Source organism: Hylaeus volcanicus, chromosome 1 (genome assembly GCF_026283585.1).
Source record: "Hylaeus volcanicus isolate JK05 chromosome 1, UHH_iyHylVolc1.0_haploid, whole genome shotgun sequence".
Lineage (NCBI taxonomy): Eukaryota > Metazoa > Arthropoda > Insecta > Hymenoptera > Colletidae > Hylaeus > Hylaeus volcanicus.
The window spans coordinates 2,818,838-2,834,385 of NC_071976.1; the positions used below are offsets into that span (position 1 = coordinate 2,818,838).

The 15,548-nt window shown below is 41.1% G+C and overlaps 1 protein-coding gene across 1 annotated transcript; it reads right to left on the minus strand.

The window, feature by feature from the left end:
• Window positions 1-489: 489 nt before the first annotated feature.
• Window positions 490-14,903, minus strand: LOC128875522 (vesicular glutamate transporter 1). Its single transcript, XM_054121160.1, has 9 exons — window positions 14,788-14,903; window positions 12,344-12,476; window positions 11,830-12,050; window positions 11,450-11,766; window positions 11,212-11,386; window positions 10,833-11,125; window positions 10,246-10,626; window positions 9,931-10,140; window positions 490-9,857 (listed from the first exon to the last, which is right to left on the minus strand). Exons 2-9 carry the CDS (start codon window positions 12,415-12,417, stop codon window positions 9,621-9,623), a joined length of 1,908 nt encoding a protein of 635 aa, XP_053977135.1. The 5' UTR covers window positions 12,418-12,476; window positions 14,788-14,903; the 3' UTR covers window positions 490-9,620.
• Between the last annotated feature and the right edge of the window lie 645 nt (window positions 14,904-15,548).

Below are 15,548 nucleotides of genomic sequence, written 5' to 3' on the forward strand. Positions count from 1 at the left end.
ACTTTAGAAAGTTTCGTCTAAATTTAGGGCGAGGTAGAGGAAGCATCCAAGAGAATATTTATAATAAATATTCCACTTACCGCGTTAAATTCTTGAGAAAAAAATATAATAAATTAGAAACAGGTGATTATTATTAAACGAACCTAAAAAGACTGCCTTGCAATGTAATTATAGCGGCTCAAAGCTCCACCCGAAAATGTAGCACAATACGAAGGTGAAACTAGCTTGTTCCACGAGATGTTAATTATTAATATCATGTTTTTACGGCCAGTTATGTGCACATCGCGCACAAGAATGAAAAAGAGCAGGATGTTACGCGCGCGCGTATAAATACACCGATTAACAGTCACCGATGAAAATGCCCTAACGTTAACGTAACGTAAATTACGCGATGCGAAATGGTTGCGAAAGCGACGCATAGCAATCGCCACAAAGCTATAATCGGACGTTCGCGCGTTTGAACCCGTTTCTCTGAAAGAAAATGAGTACTTGAAAAGATCGGCTTTGAATTTATTGTCAATAATCGGTATTTCTTGTTTTTAATTACATAATACACTCAAAATTACAGTATACATACATATTTTACATAATTATTGTTGTAATAATTATTAACAAACCAGACCTTACCGGCGTGTAACAATGATTCATTTTTCGCTCTAACTTTTTTTTTGCAGCTACTAGTGTGTATATAGAACAGGCCCGCTATTTTTGTATTTTTTTTTTTATTTTTTTTTCGTTCAAACAGTCAAAATAGATTTTTTTTTTAAAATGCCCACCGCGGGTACATAGATTACTGTTTTCTATTTTTTTTTTTCTTGCCATGTCTCGGAGATCATTATGAAAAAACGCCGCGCGAGGGTGCGAATCGTGAATCTGAAGAACGTTAAAGTAACAACGAATCAAGACACAGAGTATGTGTGTTTCGCCAGTTTACAATGATACACGCGACAAATTGAGTCCTACGTTTCTGTCTAAGACATTCGAACCGACGCTGGGCGTCAGCCATCGACGCGTTGCCGTTTGATTCAAAGTATTGAAGTCAAATTATAGTTTAAATAGTCAACAGGTCCAAGATGGCAATTTATCCAGAGACGTTAATCGAAAAATTTCGGTAGTTAAACTTGTAATTTCTTTGTAAAACGAGAGTTGATTTAGGGCGAGGTAGAGGAAGCACTGCGAGTGCTCAGGAGACTTCAACGCCGCGATAATGGCACTCGAAGGTGCCGAGAATCGATGGCCACGCGCTAATCGAAGGCGCCCAGCTGGAGAATGAGAATAGTGTGATCGAGCATGGATAGATCGTTGACACTAAGATCGTGTACTTTGATGCACAGCACGGAAGAGCAGATTCTTTTGACTCACGCGTAATTCTAGCTCTCGAATACCCTTAACAAATACGTTATTGTCCGTTAAACAATAAATCCGATCAACATTAATATTGTCAGTTCGATACACTAGGATCGATCAAATTTATATTATAATATGTATATGCGTATATATATACGTATATATAAGTATGTATATGTACACACACGCGCGCATACGCACACACGCACACACACACATGCGTACGGACACCCATCTAAATACGAGTACCGCGAGGAATTACTCATAAATTATTTCGCGTGACACAAAACAGTCTCCTCGACCGATCGCATACATTTGTGATACAATTTGAACGTTTCACGAACAGAAGTTTAATAATATCAACGAGAAATTCGTAAGCCTACTATTCGATACCTAACGACAAGTCACGAGAAGCTTAGAATTCAATATTCCCATCGTAAAACGTTCGTGCTTTGCGATAATAGTAATTTTCTCCTGACGTGACCGACACCTCTTGCTTATCAAAATTGTCGTGTAAATGTGAAACTGTTTATTACTCGTTAGATACAAGTAACATAAATTTCTAAGCGTAAACATAACATTAATTTCTAAGTGAATTAAACATACAAAACATGTTCAACGCTGAGCGTGACAGCTCGATAAAGAATCTTAAATAATTTCTAAGCGCAATAAATATATACAATATCTTGAACGACAGATGTAAAAATTTCATAAATCAGCAACAATCAACAGTCTCTTGAAGCGTGAAACGGAAGTGGCAAACAATCGATCCTCTCAACTAATTCGCGGTATCACTTCCACGTCAATTTTCTCCAAAAAGTGTCGTTCACGCTATGGGAAATGAAAGCACGAAAGTGTCACGGTGAAATCGATTTCGCGTAATACAGACAAGTACGTATAATCTCTGAAACGTTTTCTACTTTATTGTCCTTATAACATATTACTTTCATTTCATTTGCGAGCGTCTTCCGTTATTGTCGATACCGATTAACTCATATCCTCTCGCGAAACAAGATTAATAGAGCGACACGGCCACGTTTATCTTAATTAGCGTACCTAAGAAATGTACACGTAACGACGAAAACTATCGATACACGTGTGGCGTATGTATACGGGGACATGTGACAAGTTGCACATGGGTATATACATACACTAACGTGTGTATGTACATGCAGATTATGTTTATACATACAGAGTTTCCAGTGGTTCCTTCATTTGTTTAAACGAAAATGGTAGAGTGCTTGACGTTTGAAACAAAATTAATTATAGTCGAGTCGAGCATAGCGAATATATATTTTTGGTATACAATTATATAGTATATTGTGTATAACGTATATTCATCATGTAATTATATAGTATATTAGATGTAATATATATTCACCATTTAATGATATGGTATATTACATACGATGCTTATTCGCTATAGTCGACGCGACTGTACGTACTTTTGTTTAAGCGATAGTTAATATTTTCTCCCCTTTCGAGTAAATGATACAATATACAAGCATTGTCTAGATATTTCACGCGATATACAGTTGCGCCCAGAGACAGTAGCGTATCCAGCTCTAATACAATCTCTAATCTCTTATACACGGTCCCTTAATCGTATCCGAAGAAAATATTCGGGCAATTCGAATGGTACGTTGTTGGAATTGTAAAGTGGTCGGGGGAATGTTTGTTACATATTGTTTTAATGATAGATACAATTAATTCTAGCATAATATATTCTTCCACGATAACGTTAAAAGTTGGAATAATACTCAACAATTACAACAAAGAAATTTCACCTAAACTCATCGAAAACATGATAAACTTTACAAATTCAAATGAAATAAAATTTGTATTCGATGTCAGCTATGGCTACATTAACACACTGCAGAGGATTAACCTATGTAACTGAATCTAGTAATTTGTCTGTAATTGTTTCGCGTTGCTGAGCAATCTTAAAATATTCTCATCTCTGTAAAGACGGGCTACGAACCCTCTGCATTCACCTCTCAACACGTAGATTCCGACGAAAAATAAGTGATCATACTCGCAGATAAATGCAACCTTCCATTTTTCCTCTATTTAGTGTTTAATATCGTGTAAATAATGTACACAAGGGTTGCCACTATCGAGAAGCTACGATATCCATTTTCTAATAAACTCCAGTTTAATTATATTTATATTCTACTAGTAAATAAGGATCCTAGGTTCACGTATAGACTTTAGTTTCATTTTGAAATCAGTGTTCTCGGACGCCATCGGTGTTTAGAATGCGTAAGGGTGGCAAACCCTGTGTGTAGACGACTCTGTAGCTTTGATTATATGTATATGTAAAGCTAGTCGTTATTAAAGCGATACAGGATACGCCGATAAAAGTGGACGCGGCAATGAACGAAGAGATTCGACATTCCTGTAGTCCACCCTCGAATACGCGGTACGGCCCACCCTGTATCTTGTTATTGTCGTAAATTATTCTCGGAGCTATATATTCGTATAAATATATCAGTATTATTGTTCGAACAGCATTAGAACTTATCCTAGGTATTTCTCTGTAGTGTTTACAGCGAATGTATACCTCAAGTTCAACCCCCCATCTCCCACCTCTTGCTCTGACAATGGATAAACATGGATTAGGTTAGGCCGGTCACTACCTCAATAGTACTCAATACAATGACGAATATAATAGGTTCGACGCAGCGTCATGTTGACGTGTAATGCGAGTCACGATTAAACAAAACAAAAAAAAAAGAATTTGCCATTCCCGAAACGGCAGAGCAGAGTCACGATTCTGGTACTTTCAGCGATTCTGAGGTTACCTCAGCGTTATTAACAGTATTTTGTTATTGTAATTTATTCTTTACTCAGTGCTGTATTAGTTTAATGTTGCACTATTGGTACACCTTAGTATTTAAATATTTTTGTAGCTCAGTATGCTAATTCCTTAATATTTTTTTAATATATACTTTCAAGATTTTGCTATTTCAGCAATTACTTTAATATTCGTTCGCTTGCTCGTTCACGTCAGTTTTAAATGTATCATTACCTCAGTATTTCATTGATTCGTCTGATCCAATCTCCGTGTGATATTTCAACATTCTATTACACACAACCTCATGCGCGTTCATTAACCAAGTATATCTCTAATGTTTCATTGTTTTGATCCGTCATTGCTGTTACGACGTTTCCCTGCTTAAATGCAACCAGCACTGCGGACACTCATTCATAAATTTCTCCCTTCCCCTCTCTGCAATTAACCGCTCCCTTCCTAACTATAAATTCATTTCGTATTTCATCCGAGGCTTCGACAGAGTTAAATACTGTTTCAAAAAATACATAGTCAGTCGAGGCTTTTTACGAGGGACAACTCCGACTCCGCTCCACCATAAATGTAAAAACGTTGTGGTACCACCATGAACCAGTTTTGCAAACGTACTCCATAATCAGGAAACTTTCCTGACTTTTCTTTCGTTAACGTAACGACTTAGTCGTTCCGCTCGGTACTCCAGTGTCAAATCTGTCGAGAGATGACAGACATCGCATGCAACGATCTTCCGTTGAAATTTCCGGCTTTCCCCCAAAAGAAAGCAACATGAACTTATTCGGAAGGTAGGTTAGCTATTATTGTCCGTGCCAGGACGAATGCGCTCAAATCGTGCTCGTTCCTGACTCACAGTGAATTATCATCCACCATGTGAGAGGTTCGTTATTAATCTGTCATAAATTCTTCGATCAGTTTTGTAAAGTAACAGCGTTGTTATCGGAGAATATTGCCTCGCTAGTCATACAAATTTTTTCGTATACAAAATCGACAAGAATTCCGAAGTAGAAAATAAATTCACTGGTCTGCCACGTTGCGTAACCCGAATGATCTCTTCTCTGCTCTTCATTTTTAATTCTTTTCAACCTCGCTTTGGTTTCTTCTCACTCATCAACGTGCAAATACGATAAACAAGGTTCCCATTAATAGTCCTCGTAATAGTGAAAGTTCCTGAGAAGGTACGATTTAAGCGCAACCCCTCTGGCGTTACGATTACAGTGATTATTGTCAAGCAAGCAATCGTGACTCTATTATTATCGTCCGTTGGTTATTGTCGACAACATTACGCCCGCGCAAACTATTACAGAAGCGTAACGGCTGCAACGTAACGCGGGGAACACGATGTCCGAAGCGTAATAACGAACTACCATTGTATAAAACAATCCAAAAAATCGTTGCGTTCGCGTCGACGAAATAGGTTTCGCGCCGTATGACCGTTAACTCCTCGTTTCGCGTCACGGTGTATATAAATCTGTTCAAAATACATTGTACGAATCTTTCTCCTTTTTTTTTTTTTTTTTAGCAAAATATTGTCAATTATCTTCAATGTAACGGAATTCGAAGCCTTCTGTTACACTCTTAAAAAAAAATTAATAGTCCTTACATTCGTGTTACTGGACTATATATAATTTCTTCTAGAATTAGCGAAACACTTTTCTTAAAAAATAGATTATCTAAAAAATTCAAGATTTTACTAAGAAGTTTTGTTGCTTTTGATTATTTCGTAATTTTCAACGTTCATCGTCAGGAGTGTGTGTTTATTGTCTTTTGTTGATTATGCTCCTGTCCTTTAAATGTTATTTTATATGTATATATATATATATATGTATATAAAAAAACGAAGAGTTAACGCGTTCCCTTAAACAAGTGCTAACAACAGATTGCGTAGAAACACTAATTGGATTTGTTGCTTCGTCATAACACGTGCATGGGATATTACAAGGTATTATTGTCCTCCATAAAATAAATATTTCAAAGCGCATCGTTAAATTCTAGCAATTGTTAACACGCTTACCGAGCTTTACGCTTGTTTTCGATTACACACGATTAGTATCGATCGTCATACACCTTGCCATTAACGATATATACATACATACATACATATATATCCGTATATGGAATAGTACAATAATGCAGTATGTCATGTACAAGGTCGTAAGTGGTGGCACAGTTAAAAAAAAAAATAATTTCACGAGAAAACTGACCGAGTTTCTTGAAAATTGAGTCAGTTAGAAACGTCTTTTTATACTTGTGTCAAAGGCTTGAAAAATTGGGCCAATATTTTATTCCAACAGTAGATAACAAACAGAACCTCTTTTTTAGTTTACACATTACACCTGACCCTGTATATGCATATCATTTGATACTTTGTATACTAACCCCTTCGTCGTATAGTATTCGTTAAGTTAAACGATCGATATTACGTTATATTATTTACATATGGAAATACCGAGATTCGTATCATTAAGGAATCATTGCTTTTCAATTAAGATATCTCTTCGCGTGCTTGTCTCGAAAACCCCCAAAAAATTACGATTATCGATGAAATGAAATAGAGTATGAAATATATCACTGCGTTCTCGCAGTCTTTGTCATTAAGTATCCCATAGACAAGCTGGCACGTATACAAGTCGAAGAACGATCGTTTCACAGTCTCGAACGAACTATCGAGACTGAAGAGCAATCAGCCTTCCACGATAAGATTTAATAATCGTTAAACGAACACGATTCCAGCGAGAAAAAGATTGGAATATATTGCAAAAGGAAATGAGCTCGATGTGTACATATATATGCGTATGTGTACATGTATATTAGTTGAGATTGTTAAGAATCACTTGTGTAACACCTAACTTCGCGCGTAGAATTATATATCGGCCACATACATATATATATACTCATATGTATATATATATATATATATAATCATATTTATATACGTACCTCATATTATGAATCTATAACTTTTAAAAAGGTATCGCGTCAATTGACTAATCTCGTGGATTTTCGGGCAACGAAAAGAAGAGCTGCTCGAATAATGTACGCAGTGTCTCACCTAACTTTATGATTCGACGTTGGATGTACCCAGTGTACCCTCGATCGATCGTTTCCCAGTTTGCACCCCTTCGCCCGTTTACTTCCATCTTTTAGAGCTCCAGAAATTTCACTCGAACTCGGAATACGATTTCCTCAGTTTCCTCCTTCGTCTATTATTGTCATTTTACAAAAAGGAAAGTCGAAAGAGAGAAAATGAAATTTTAATTTAATCGGCTCCCTTAATACTTTCTCTGCAGTTAAATTAAATGAAATTCTTTAACCGTAGAAACGATCGATCGACGGTTCGACTGTGCAAGTGTGGACTTACTATGCACGCTCCTCGAACGTACGAGTATATACATCTATATTGTTTTACGATTCGCCCGCGAAACAGTGCAATTAATTGGACACCCCGTCATTCCCCATTCTCTATACATATCCTGTTTCCTGATTCGGTGATTCAGGTATCACCGACAACATTCGAATATAGTAACGAAATATATATTTATATATATACGTTTGTACGTGTATGTGTGTCTGTGTGTATGTCCGTGTGAGGATACATGTAGTAGTAATACGAAGTACAAACATCTAGGACAATGTATATAACGCGGTGTCTTCCTAATTAACGAACTGACGTTCGAACTTTCATTTATATACTTTCATCAAATACGTACGGTAGAACTCGATGCATCCGAACCGTGCGACGTCGTCATCCAAATAATCCCAGGATCGCTGGGTATAGCGTTCCAATATATTTCTCTGCGATTAATCTATCGATATTGACATAAACGTTCCTGGAATTTCGAGTCAATCTCGCTCAACCCCCTCAGACATTAACGAATGTTCCTGTCTGCTATATATAGGAGATAAGTAATATTTTGTGCTACAAGACTCCCGGTTTCAAAGTTCTCGAAAGTCCGTTCAAGGCCACCGAGTATCAGTGGAACGGAAGTTCTATCAAACTGAACGGAAAGGAGGAGTGTCTGAAGAGGTCACGCAGAGGTTTCATCGAAGATCCTTCGCGCAAGGTGTGAACGCACTCGAAGAAATCAGGTCCCAACAAATAGAGCTCTACGGTACTTTACATCTTATCGTACTAATACTTTCATCTTGTTATCACTTTCTTACGAATACTTTCATACGTTTCAGAATTCCTATAGGATCCGTGTGCTTTTACATTTAAACTCGAAAGGCTTGGATAACCTTCGTCTACGATACGACTTGTACCTGGATAAACGTGCCGACGCGTTTTCTTCCTTTTCTTTTTTATTTCCCTTAACCCAACGTTCCACGGAAACCGCGTCTTCCGATCGACGGATTAATTATCGGAACCCGCTAGTCCCGTGGTGAAAATATTGACGTATCGATAATTAATTCGTTCCATTCACCGTGCGTTGGTTTATCGTCGATTCAATCGGTTGTACTATTTCAAAATGCACGCCGTTCGGAACGATGCGCGCGCACCTTCCTTCGTCGCTTAAACGCTCGACGAGCGGCATCTTAAATGATCAATATTGGTTTCCTTCTATTTTATTGCTATGTTTCTAAAGTTCCGTATCGTTGAGTTCTGCCATTAGCGTAAAAAGAAGGAAGAACGATATGGAAAATACCTAAAAGTCTCAGCAAATCGTGCTGAACCGATTCGTTTTATTTCTCCCAAACCTTCTCGTTATTGTCTTCGAGGAATTATTGTCTGCGAAGGTTTGGCTGCTTGCTTATTATCTGCGTACAGTTTCTTCGAGAATGGTTCTCTATTTGCATAATAGAAATCCGTGAATTAATAATAACGGAGTGTTTCCTTCTTAATTATAATACTTTCAATGTTTTTCTTTTTTTGTTTCTCTATCCTAATTACTTTCACGTTAGGCAATTTTCCTGCAATCTTTGCAGTGGATGGCGTGCTCAGGCCGATTTCAAGTTCATTCTCTTAAACTGATAATCAACGCAAAAGACTTTTTCTTTGATTTTCTTTCGCGTATCATCGCTGTTCACGGTTATCTTCCAGCGCTTATTTTTGTTAGAAAAATTGCTTCATTCTCTGCGCGACGACTCGCAGCACTATACCCTGCACTCTTAGGTATGACGATGAAAAAGAAATTCCCACCCCTTGTACTCTAATTCAAAATATGAAGCACCTCGAATGATCGAGAACTTATTCCTCATCTTCTTCCCCTGGTACTTCATTCTTCGGAAAAACCACGTATCGTTTAACAATTCTAACTAAATTCGCTACTTAAATTTTCTCGAAGACACACGTTACGTTCGTTATAATTCACCGGAAGCTCGATAACTCGGATGGAACGAATTCTGGGATGTTTTAAAGGTGAATGGAAGTACCAGGGGCAGTTGAAAAACGAAGACCAACAACCAAGCAATTCGTCAGCTTAAAATGAAGATTTCCTTACGCATGCTCTCAACCGTATTGACAAATTTAGTTCCACTGCTGATGCTGCATCACGTCGTGCGTGTAGTCGTCCGTCGCTGGTGGTTGCACCAGAGACGCGTTCACGTCGGTGACGAAGGGATTCGTCGAGTGGAAGGGGTTGCTATTCGTTTCCGTCGATCCGTAGCTTATCACGGGTTTATCCTGCTGGGCGTACGTATTGTCCGCTGGTGGTTGCTCGTAATTGTCCCAGTCGTCGGCACCTCCACCCATGGATGGTTGTTTCTGAAAAAAGACAGAAGGTACGCTACGATATTTTCGTCAAACATATTTATATTCGTATGAGAAATATACGTACAATGAATTCGGACTGCATGGTCTTCGGGGGTGGCGGTACTGGTGGTTTCGCTTGGCCAAATTCGTCCATAGCATTCCAACTCTTTTGCTCCTCCAGGGAAGGATCGGCCCATGGTTGCAGCTCTCCGGAACAAAAGATCCCGTAAAAGGTCACGCCGAAGATGTGCACGCACGCAGCAATGATGAAGACGTTCTTCCAACTCTGAGCGTCCTGATGAACCAAGAAATAAAATTTGTATTAACATTAAATGCACTGCATAAATTATATTTTATACTGTATAATTAAATCCACTGTATAAATATTTGTACACGGTACCTTCTTCTCTGTGATGTTGTCCACGAAGAAGGGTACCAGAAGTCCCGCTATTGTGCCAATCCCATTCGACATCCCCATCAAAATACTGGCGTATCTGGGCGCGATATCCAAGTGGTTGACGTTGAAACCGGAAATGGCGAAGCCACTGCACGCGACTCCGATCGCGAGAGCGACGGTAGCTGCTGTGCCATTCTTGTGAGTGGTCGCGTTCGCCACTACCAAGAAGAAGAGAGCCTCCATACCGAAACCACCGCAGTTGAACAGCTTCCTGACATTGGTCGTCGACATTATCCCACGTTTGCGGAGGTGATCGGCGAGCAACCCTCCGCAAGGCACGATCGTCGTCATCAGCAAGTGAGGAAGGGAACCGATCACACCAGTCTGCGAACAAAATTTCAAGGTAATGGTTGACGTAGTTGGCGAGGGGAGAATTTTATTCTTTAACCCTTAGCAGGGATCATCGGTACGAGACTCAACTAAATCTTTAGGCCTTAATATGTAAAAATAAAAAAGTTTACTACTTTAATATTCTTCAACATACTTGGCTTAATTTTGTAAGATGTTCCAAAAAAGAAATCAAGACTCACTTCGACCAGAGGCATGCCAAAGGACTCGTGCATGAACCGCGCCTGGAAGAGCACCAGCAGGTAGAAATTCCATGATCTGCAGAAATTAGCGACGATGATGGCGTGCACCGGCATGGACGTCAAGAACTTCCGCCACGGTGTCGTGGCGAATGTTGGTATGGGCAAATGCGCTTGTCCTTGGCCGAGAGAGTCCTCGATGTAGCGAAGCTCGCGCGTCGAGATGCACGGGTGTTTGGACGGCTTCTCGAAGGCCAGCCACAGCCAGAAACAGTACCAGATCAATCCACACATGCCTGGAATTCATCGTCATCGGTGCAATGCGTTTGTTAACTTGTACTGAGTTTAATTAGTGTTATTAAAATAGCAAAGAAACTCTTACCGTAGAAGTAAAACGACGCCGTCCATCCGAACCATTGACTCAAATAACCGGAGAGAGGCATTCCTATGACCATGGCGGCGTAAGAGCCGCAGAAGGCCAACGTCGCCAATCGCGATCTCTCCAATGGCGGCGCCCAATACTTCCAAATACCGTGGCACGCTGGATACGTGACACCCTGGCCAAGAAGAAGCAGTGATAGTTGGAGCAACAGCTAACGAAATGCTTACCAAAATCTCACCTCCACCAATCCTTTCAGGACCTGCACGCACATGTCGGCGATGGGATCTACTTTCAGAGCACCAGGTACCAGGAGGTTCAAGAAAGAGGATACGGCGATGGCGGCGCCGAATATTCTGTTCGCTGGATAGAGGGAAGCTAGAAATCCTCCTGGTACTTGGGTCACCAGGTAGCCCCAGAAGAAGGACGAGTCGAGGGCACTCTCCGTACCCACTGTCCAGTTGAACATTAGGGTGCTATTGTCGCCATCGGTGGCGTTCTTCATGGCTAGCTTCGCCATGCCCATGTTACACCTCATGCCAAACGAAATGACGAATCCTGTAAACGAACGATTAGCAGGTTATTATTGGGTTATCGATAAAGATATTTGTTGAAGTTTACCTAAGCAAGCCAACGTTGCGATGGTGTATCTCTTCGATAAACAGGGACATTCTGGCATGCAGTACGTGTCGATGTGACGCAATGGTGGTCTTTCGTGTTCCGGGAATGATTCGAACGAGCCTTGTCTACTGTATGCCCGCTCGCCCTCGAACCCCTGATTGTCTTTGCTACCCTCGCGGGGCATCTCGAATTCCTCGTAGCCAGCATTGCTTCTTCTGAGTCTACAAGGTCGACAAGGTTACTCGTACAATATAAAATAATAGATCAAGTTTCCGGGCTTTAAATAAATATTATTCTACTGTTAATTATTTTGAGATGTATTCGTCTTCCAAAGATTCTAATTCGACTCTTTCATCTTGTGGCAACCACATAGTAATCGCGTACGTTACACCAGCCATTCACGTGCGACATGTGTGTTTAATTACGCGCATAGTCAGACGTGCATGCGCTGGTTGAACGTGGCTTTAAACGATTTTTCGTCTCTCATTAGACGTACGAGCATGCGTGACATTACCCAGCAAGTTTTTGCGTCGCTTTGGACTTGATGGAGTCGAAGGCCACGAGGCCCGCCGCCGCGATTCCGGACATTTTCCAATTATTGGGGTTGCTCTGGGGCCGAAAATGGTTGCGCTGGTAATCGGCAGCCCCTGAAGCAAACGGGCAATCGTCATTCGCAGAAATTGATTTCTTCCTGTACAATATCGATGGTGATTTCACAGGAGGATTACAAGATATTCCCGTCGGTGTGGTGGACACACAAACCCCATCATTTTTCATCGGTGTTTCATTAAAAAAATAAAATTCTCATTTTGGAAAAGCCTAGCAGGAAGAAGACACTACAGAATTCGAGATACACGAAAATAGAATTCTACCATAATTCGTAATTCCACTCTGGCCTATTTTTCAGTATTATCGCTGGTCAGATATTCGAACCCACTGTATTTCCTTCTTCGAGTCTCGATAGCGCCTGCACGGAAACCTTCTCTACAGCGAGGCAAGAGGGGAAGATCTGGAGTAGGGGTGTTTATTTGGAGTGGTAGTCTCTCCAGCCCTAATCCCCGTGCTCTCTGGGGAACATCTTCAGGGGGATGGAAAAGTGCGGGAAGAAACGTGCCTCCTGTCTCCAGGTCATACTTTTCACTTAAGCTTCTCGCCGAAACATCACCTGATATCGCGAAGGTTGCAACCGAACTCGCACCCAGAAAATAAAATAAAATAAATAACGTTGTCTTCTACATTACCACTTAAAACATTAAACATCCAAATATAGAAATGCTATACAGTGTTTCTTCCGAGATATAGACGCATAGTGACAAAATACTGACGTCACAGACTACCCTATATTTCAACAAATCGCCATCCTATCGATTGCCCTCCTATTGATTTCCCTCGAGCGTTTATTTTGTTCGATTTTAGAGAATACGTGAAGAACGATTTTTCAGCGAAAAGGCCAAAGCGACTTCTGTCGTCAAATACGAGCACGAGGCAGAAATTGTTGGCACACTGGCGATTCCATCCACAAAGAGACGTATCAAGAGGGACAATGGCTGTCGGATATTAAAATGGCACGTGACGGACAAAAGACACAAAATGCACAGCACGTGTGCTAACGAATTAGGGTGGAACGACGAAGATGGAAACGGCTGATTTCGCCTAATGGACTCGTTGCACATCCTTATCGGGGGGGGGGGGGGGGATAGAACTTCCTTTAATGATTAGGGGGGACGACGAACAATTTTGGACGCATTTTAACATTTTATTTGAATCCAAATATCTTTTAAAATTTCAATTTCGAATATTGAATTGCTAAATATACCGATTTTATTCTCGAGGGAGTATTTCAAGGAATCGAGAGTTTTTAGGGGAAAAATAGGTCTCAATGGAATGAACCCAGGTCCCGTCGGCTGTCCCCAGCAGATCAATACGAAAAGTCGCTGACATTTTTCTGATCTCGGTCATTTGCGCGATCCAAACTGCGAAGGGATCCCTGCGTCTATCCACAGCCACGACTTCTCGAGGTGATTCTTTCATCGAATTTCTCACTTTCACGCACGAGCGAAAACCACTGAGAATCGCACTTCGTCGTTCAAAGGATCACTGGCAAGTGCGAAGAATCGAAGAAGGTCGAGTAGTCCTGTACGACAGGGTAGAAATGAGATTATGGTTAAACAGAATCACACTTTTCGCACTCGAAAAGGTTACAGTAATTCGATATAGACACAACGGATTGGATTAATTGAAATTCCTTCTTCATCGATCGACAATGAGAGTATTGTACATCCAGGATAAGATGTAGAGGCAAAAATCAGCTCCCGAGTCAAACCTCCCGAGGTCGGAACATCCCTTCTTCATCGATACACTCGAGATCACAGGCAAAGGTAAAACTCAGTTCCTGGGGCGACCATTCCGAGTTCAGAAAATTTCTACTCCATTATTCTATCCACGATCAAAGACAGAGGTAAAAAATCAGCTCTTGAGGCGAAGCTTTCGAGGTCAGGACATTCCTGCTCCATTAATTCCTTCCACGATCAAAGATAGAGGGAGAAATCAGCTCCTGGACGAAGACTCCCGAGGTCAAGAAATTCCTTCTCCACTACTTCCACCCACGATCGAAGGTAGAGGTAAAAATCAGCTCCTAGGGCAACCGTTTCGAGGTCAGGACATTTCTCCTTCATTAATTCCACCCACGATCGAAGATAGGGATAGAAATCAGCTCCCTGGACCAAACCTCTCGAGCTCAGGAAATTCCTTCTCCATTAATTCCACCCTCGATCGACTCCAGTGTCTAGAATTCGCTCCTGGATCGGTCCTTTCGCGGTCACAAAAATTCCTTCGGCGATTACACCGACGGTTAACACGCCAAGATAGAAATCACGAATAAATCCGAAAAAATGATACCGTTCACGAAAATTCGGACAGTGCGAGGAAAAAATAAGCAGAAACAAACGCACGACTCACCAATAATTAAGTCCAGATATGGTTATGAGCGGAATGGGTAGCGGTAGCGCGCGGGGTACGCGACGGAGAACGTCGTCGACGTCGCCTAACGTCGTCGTCGTCGTCGTCGGCTACCACGGCGGCGGGGTACCGCGAACTTGGCTGCTGGTCACGGCGTCAGCGCAACCCGGCGTCGCGACGCCATTGGCTCCCACGTCCCGACGCATCGATATCACTGACCAATCGAGCACTGTTCCAACCCCCTTTAGATCGACCCCAGGCGGGGCTTTGTACCCCCCGGCCTAGAATTTTGCAACAACAAAACGTTACGCAGGGAACAGGAGTCGTAACGGTGTTAACGTTAACATCCGTACGTCAACGAGGAAGCAACCACCGTCGAACGTGGGGATCCCCGCGTCATGGGATCACTTATGTAAGGGTTGTAATTTGAGGCCGTGTTGACTGCTCCGTAGCGAAGATGTCCTGTTAGCGTGTGCACTTATGGTTGGTCGAATGGAGATCGATGTAAAGGGTTTTGTCGAGACGAGAGTTCAGGATTCTGATTTTTCGTTTGAACGATTGAATTTTATTAACACGTTGAACGCCACGGTGCACACGTATTGGTGACAGAGTTTCTCACTAAAGAACTTCAACGATTAATTTTAAGGGCTGAGTGTCGACGAAATCAAATCTGGGTAGAATTCGTAAATTTTTATGACAATACAAAAGTACGTAATACGACAAATTATAGATTCCATAACTTCCAATTGCCTCGAGGCAAA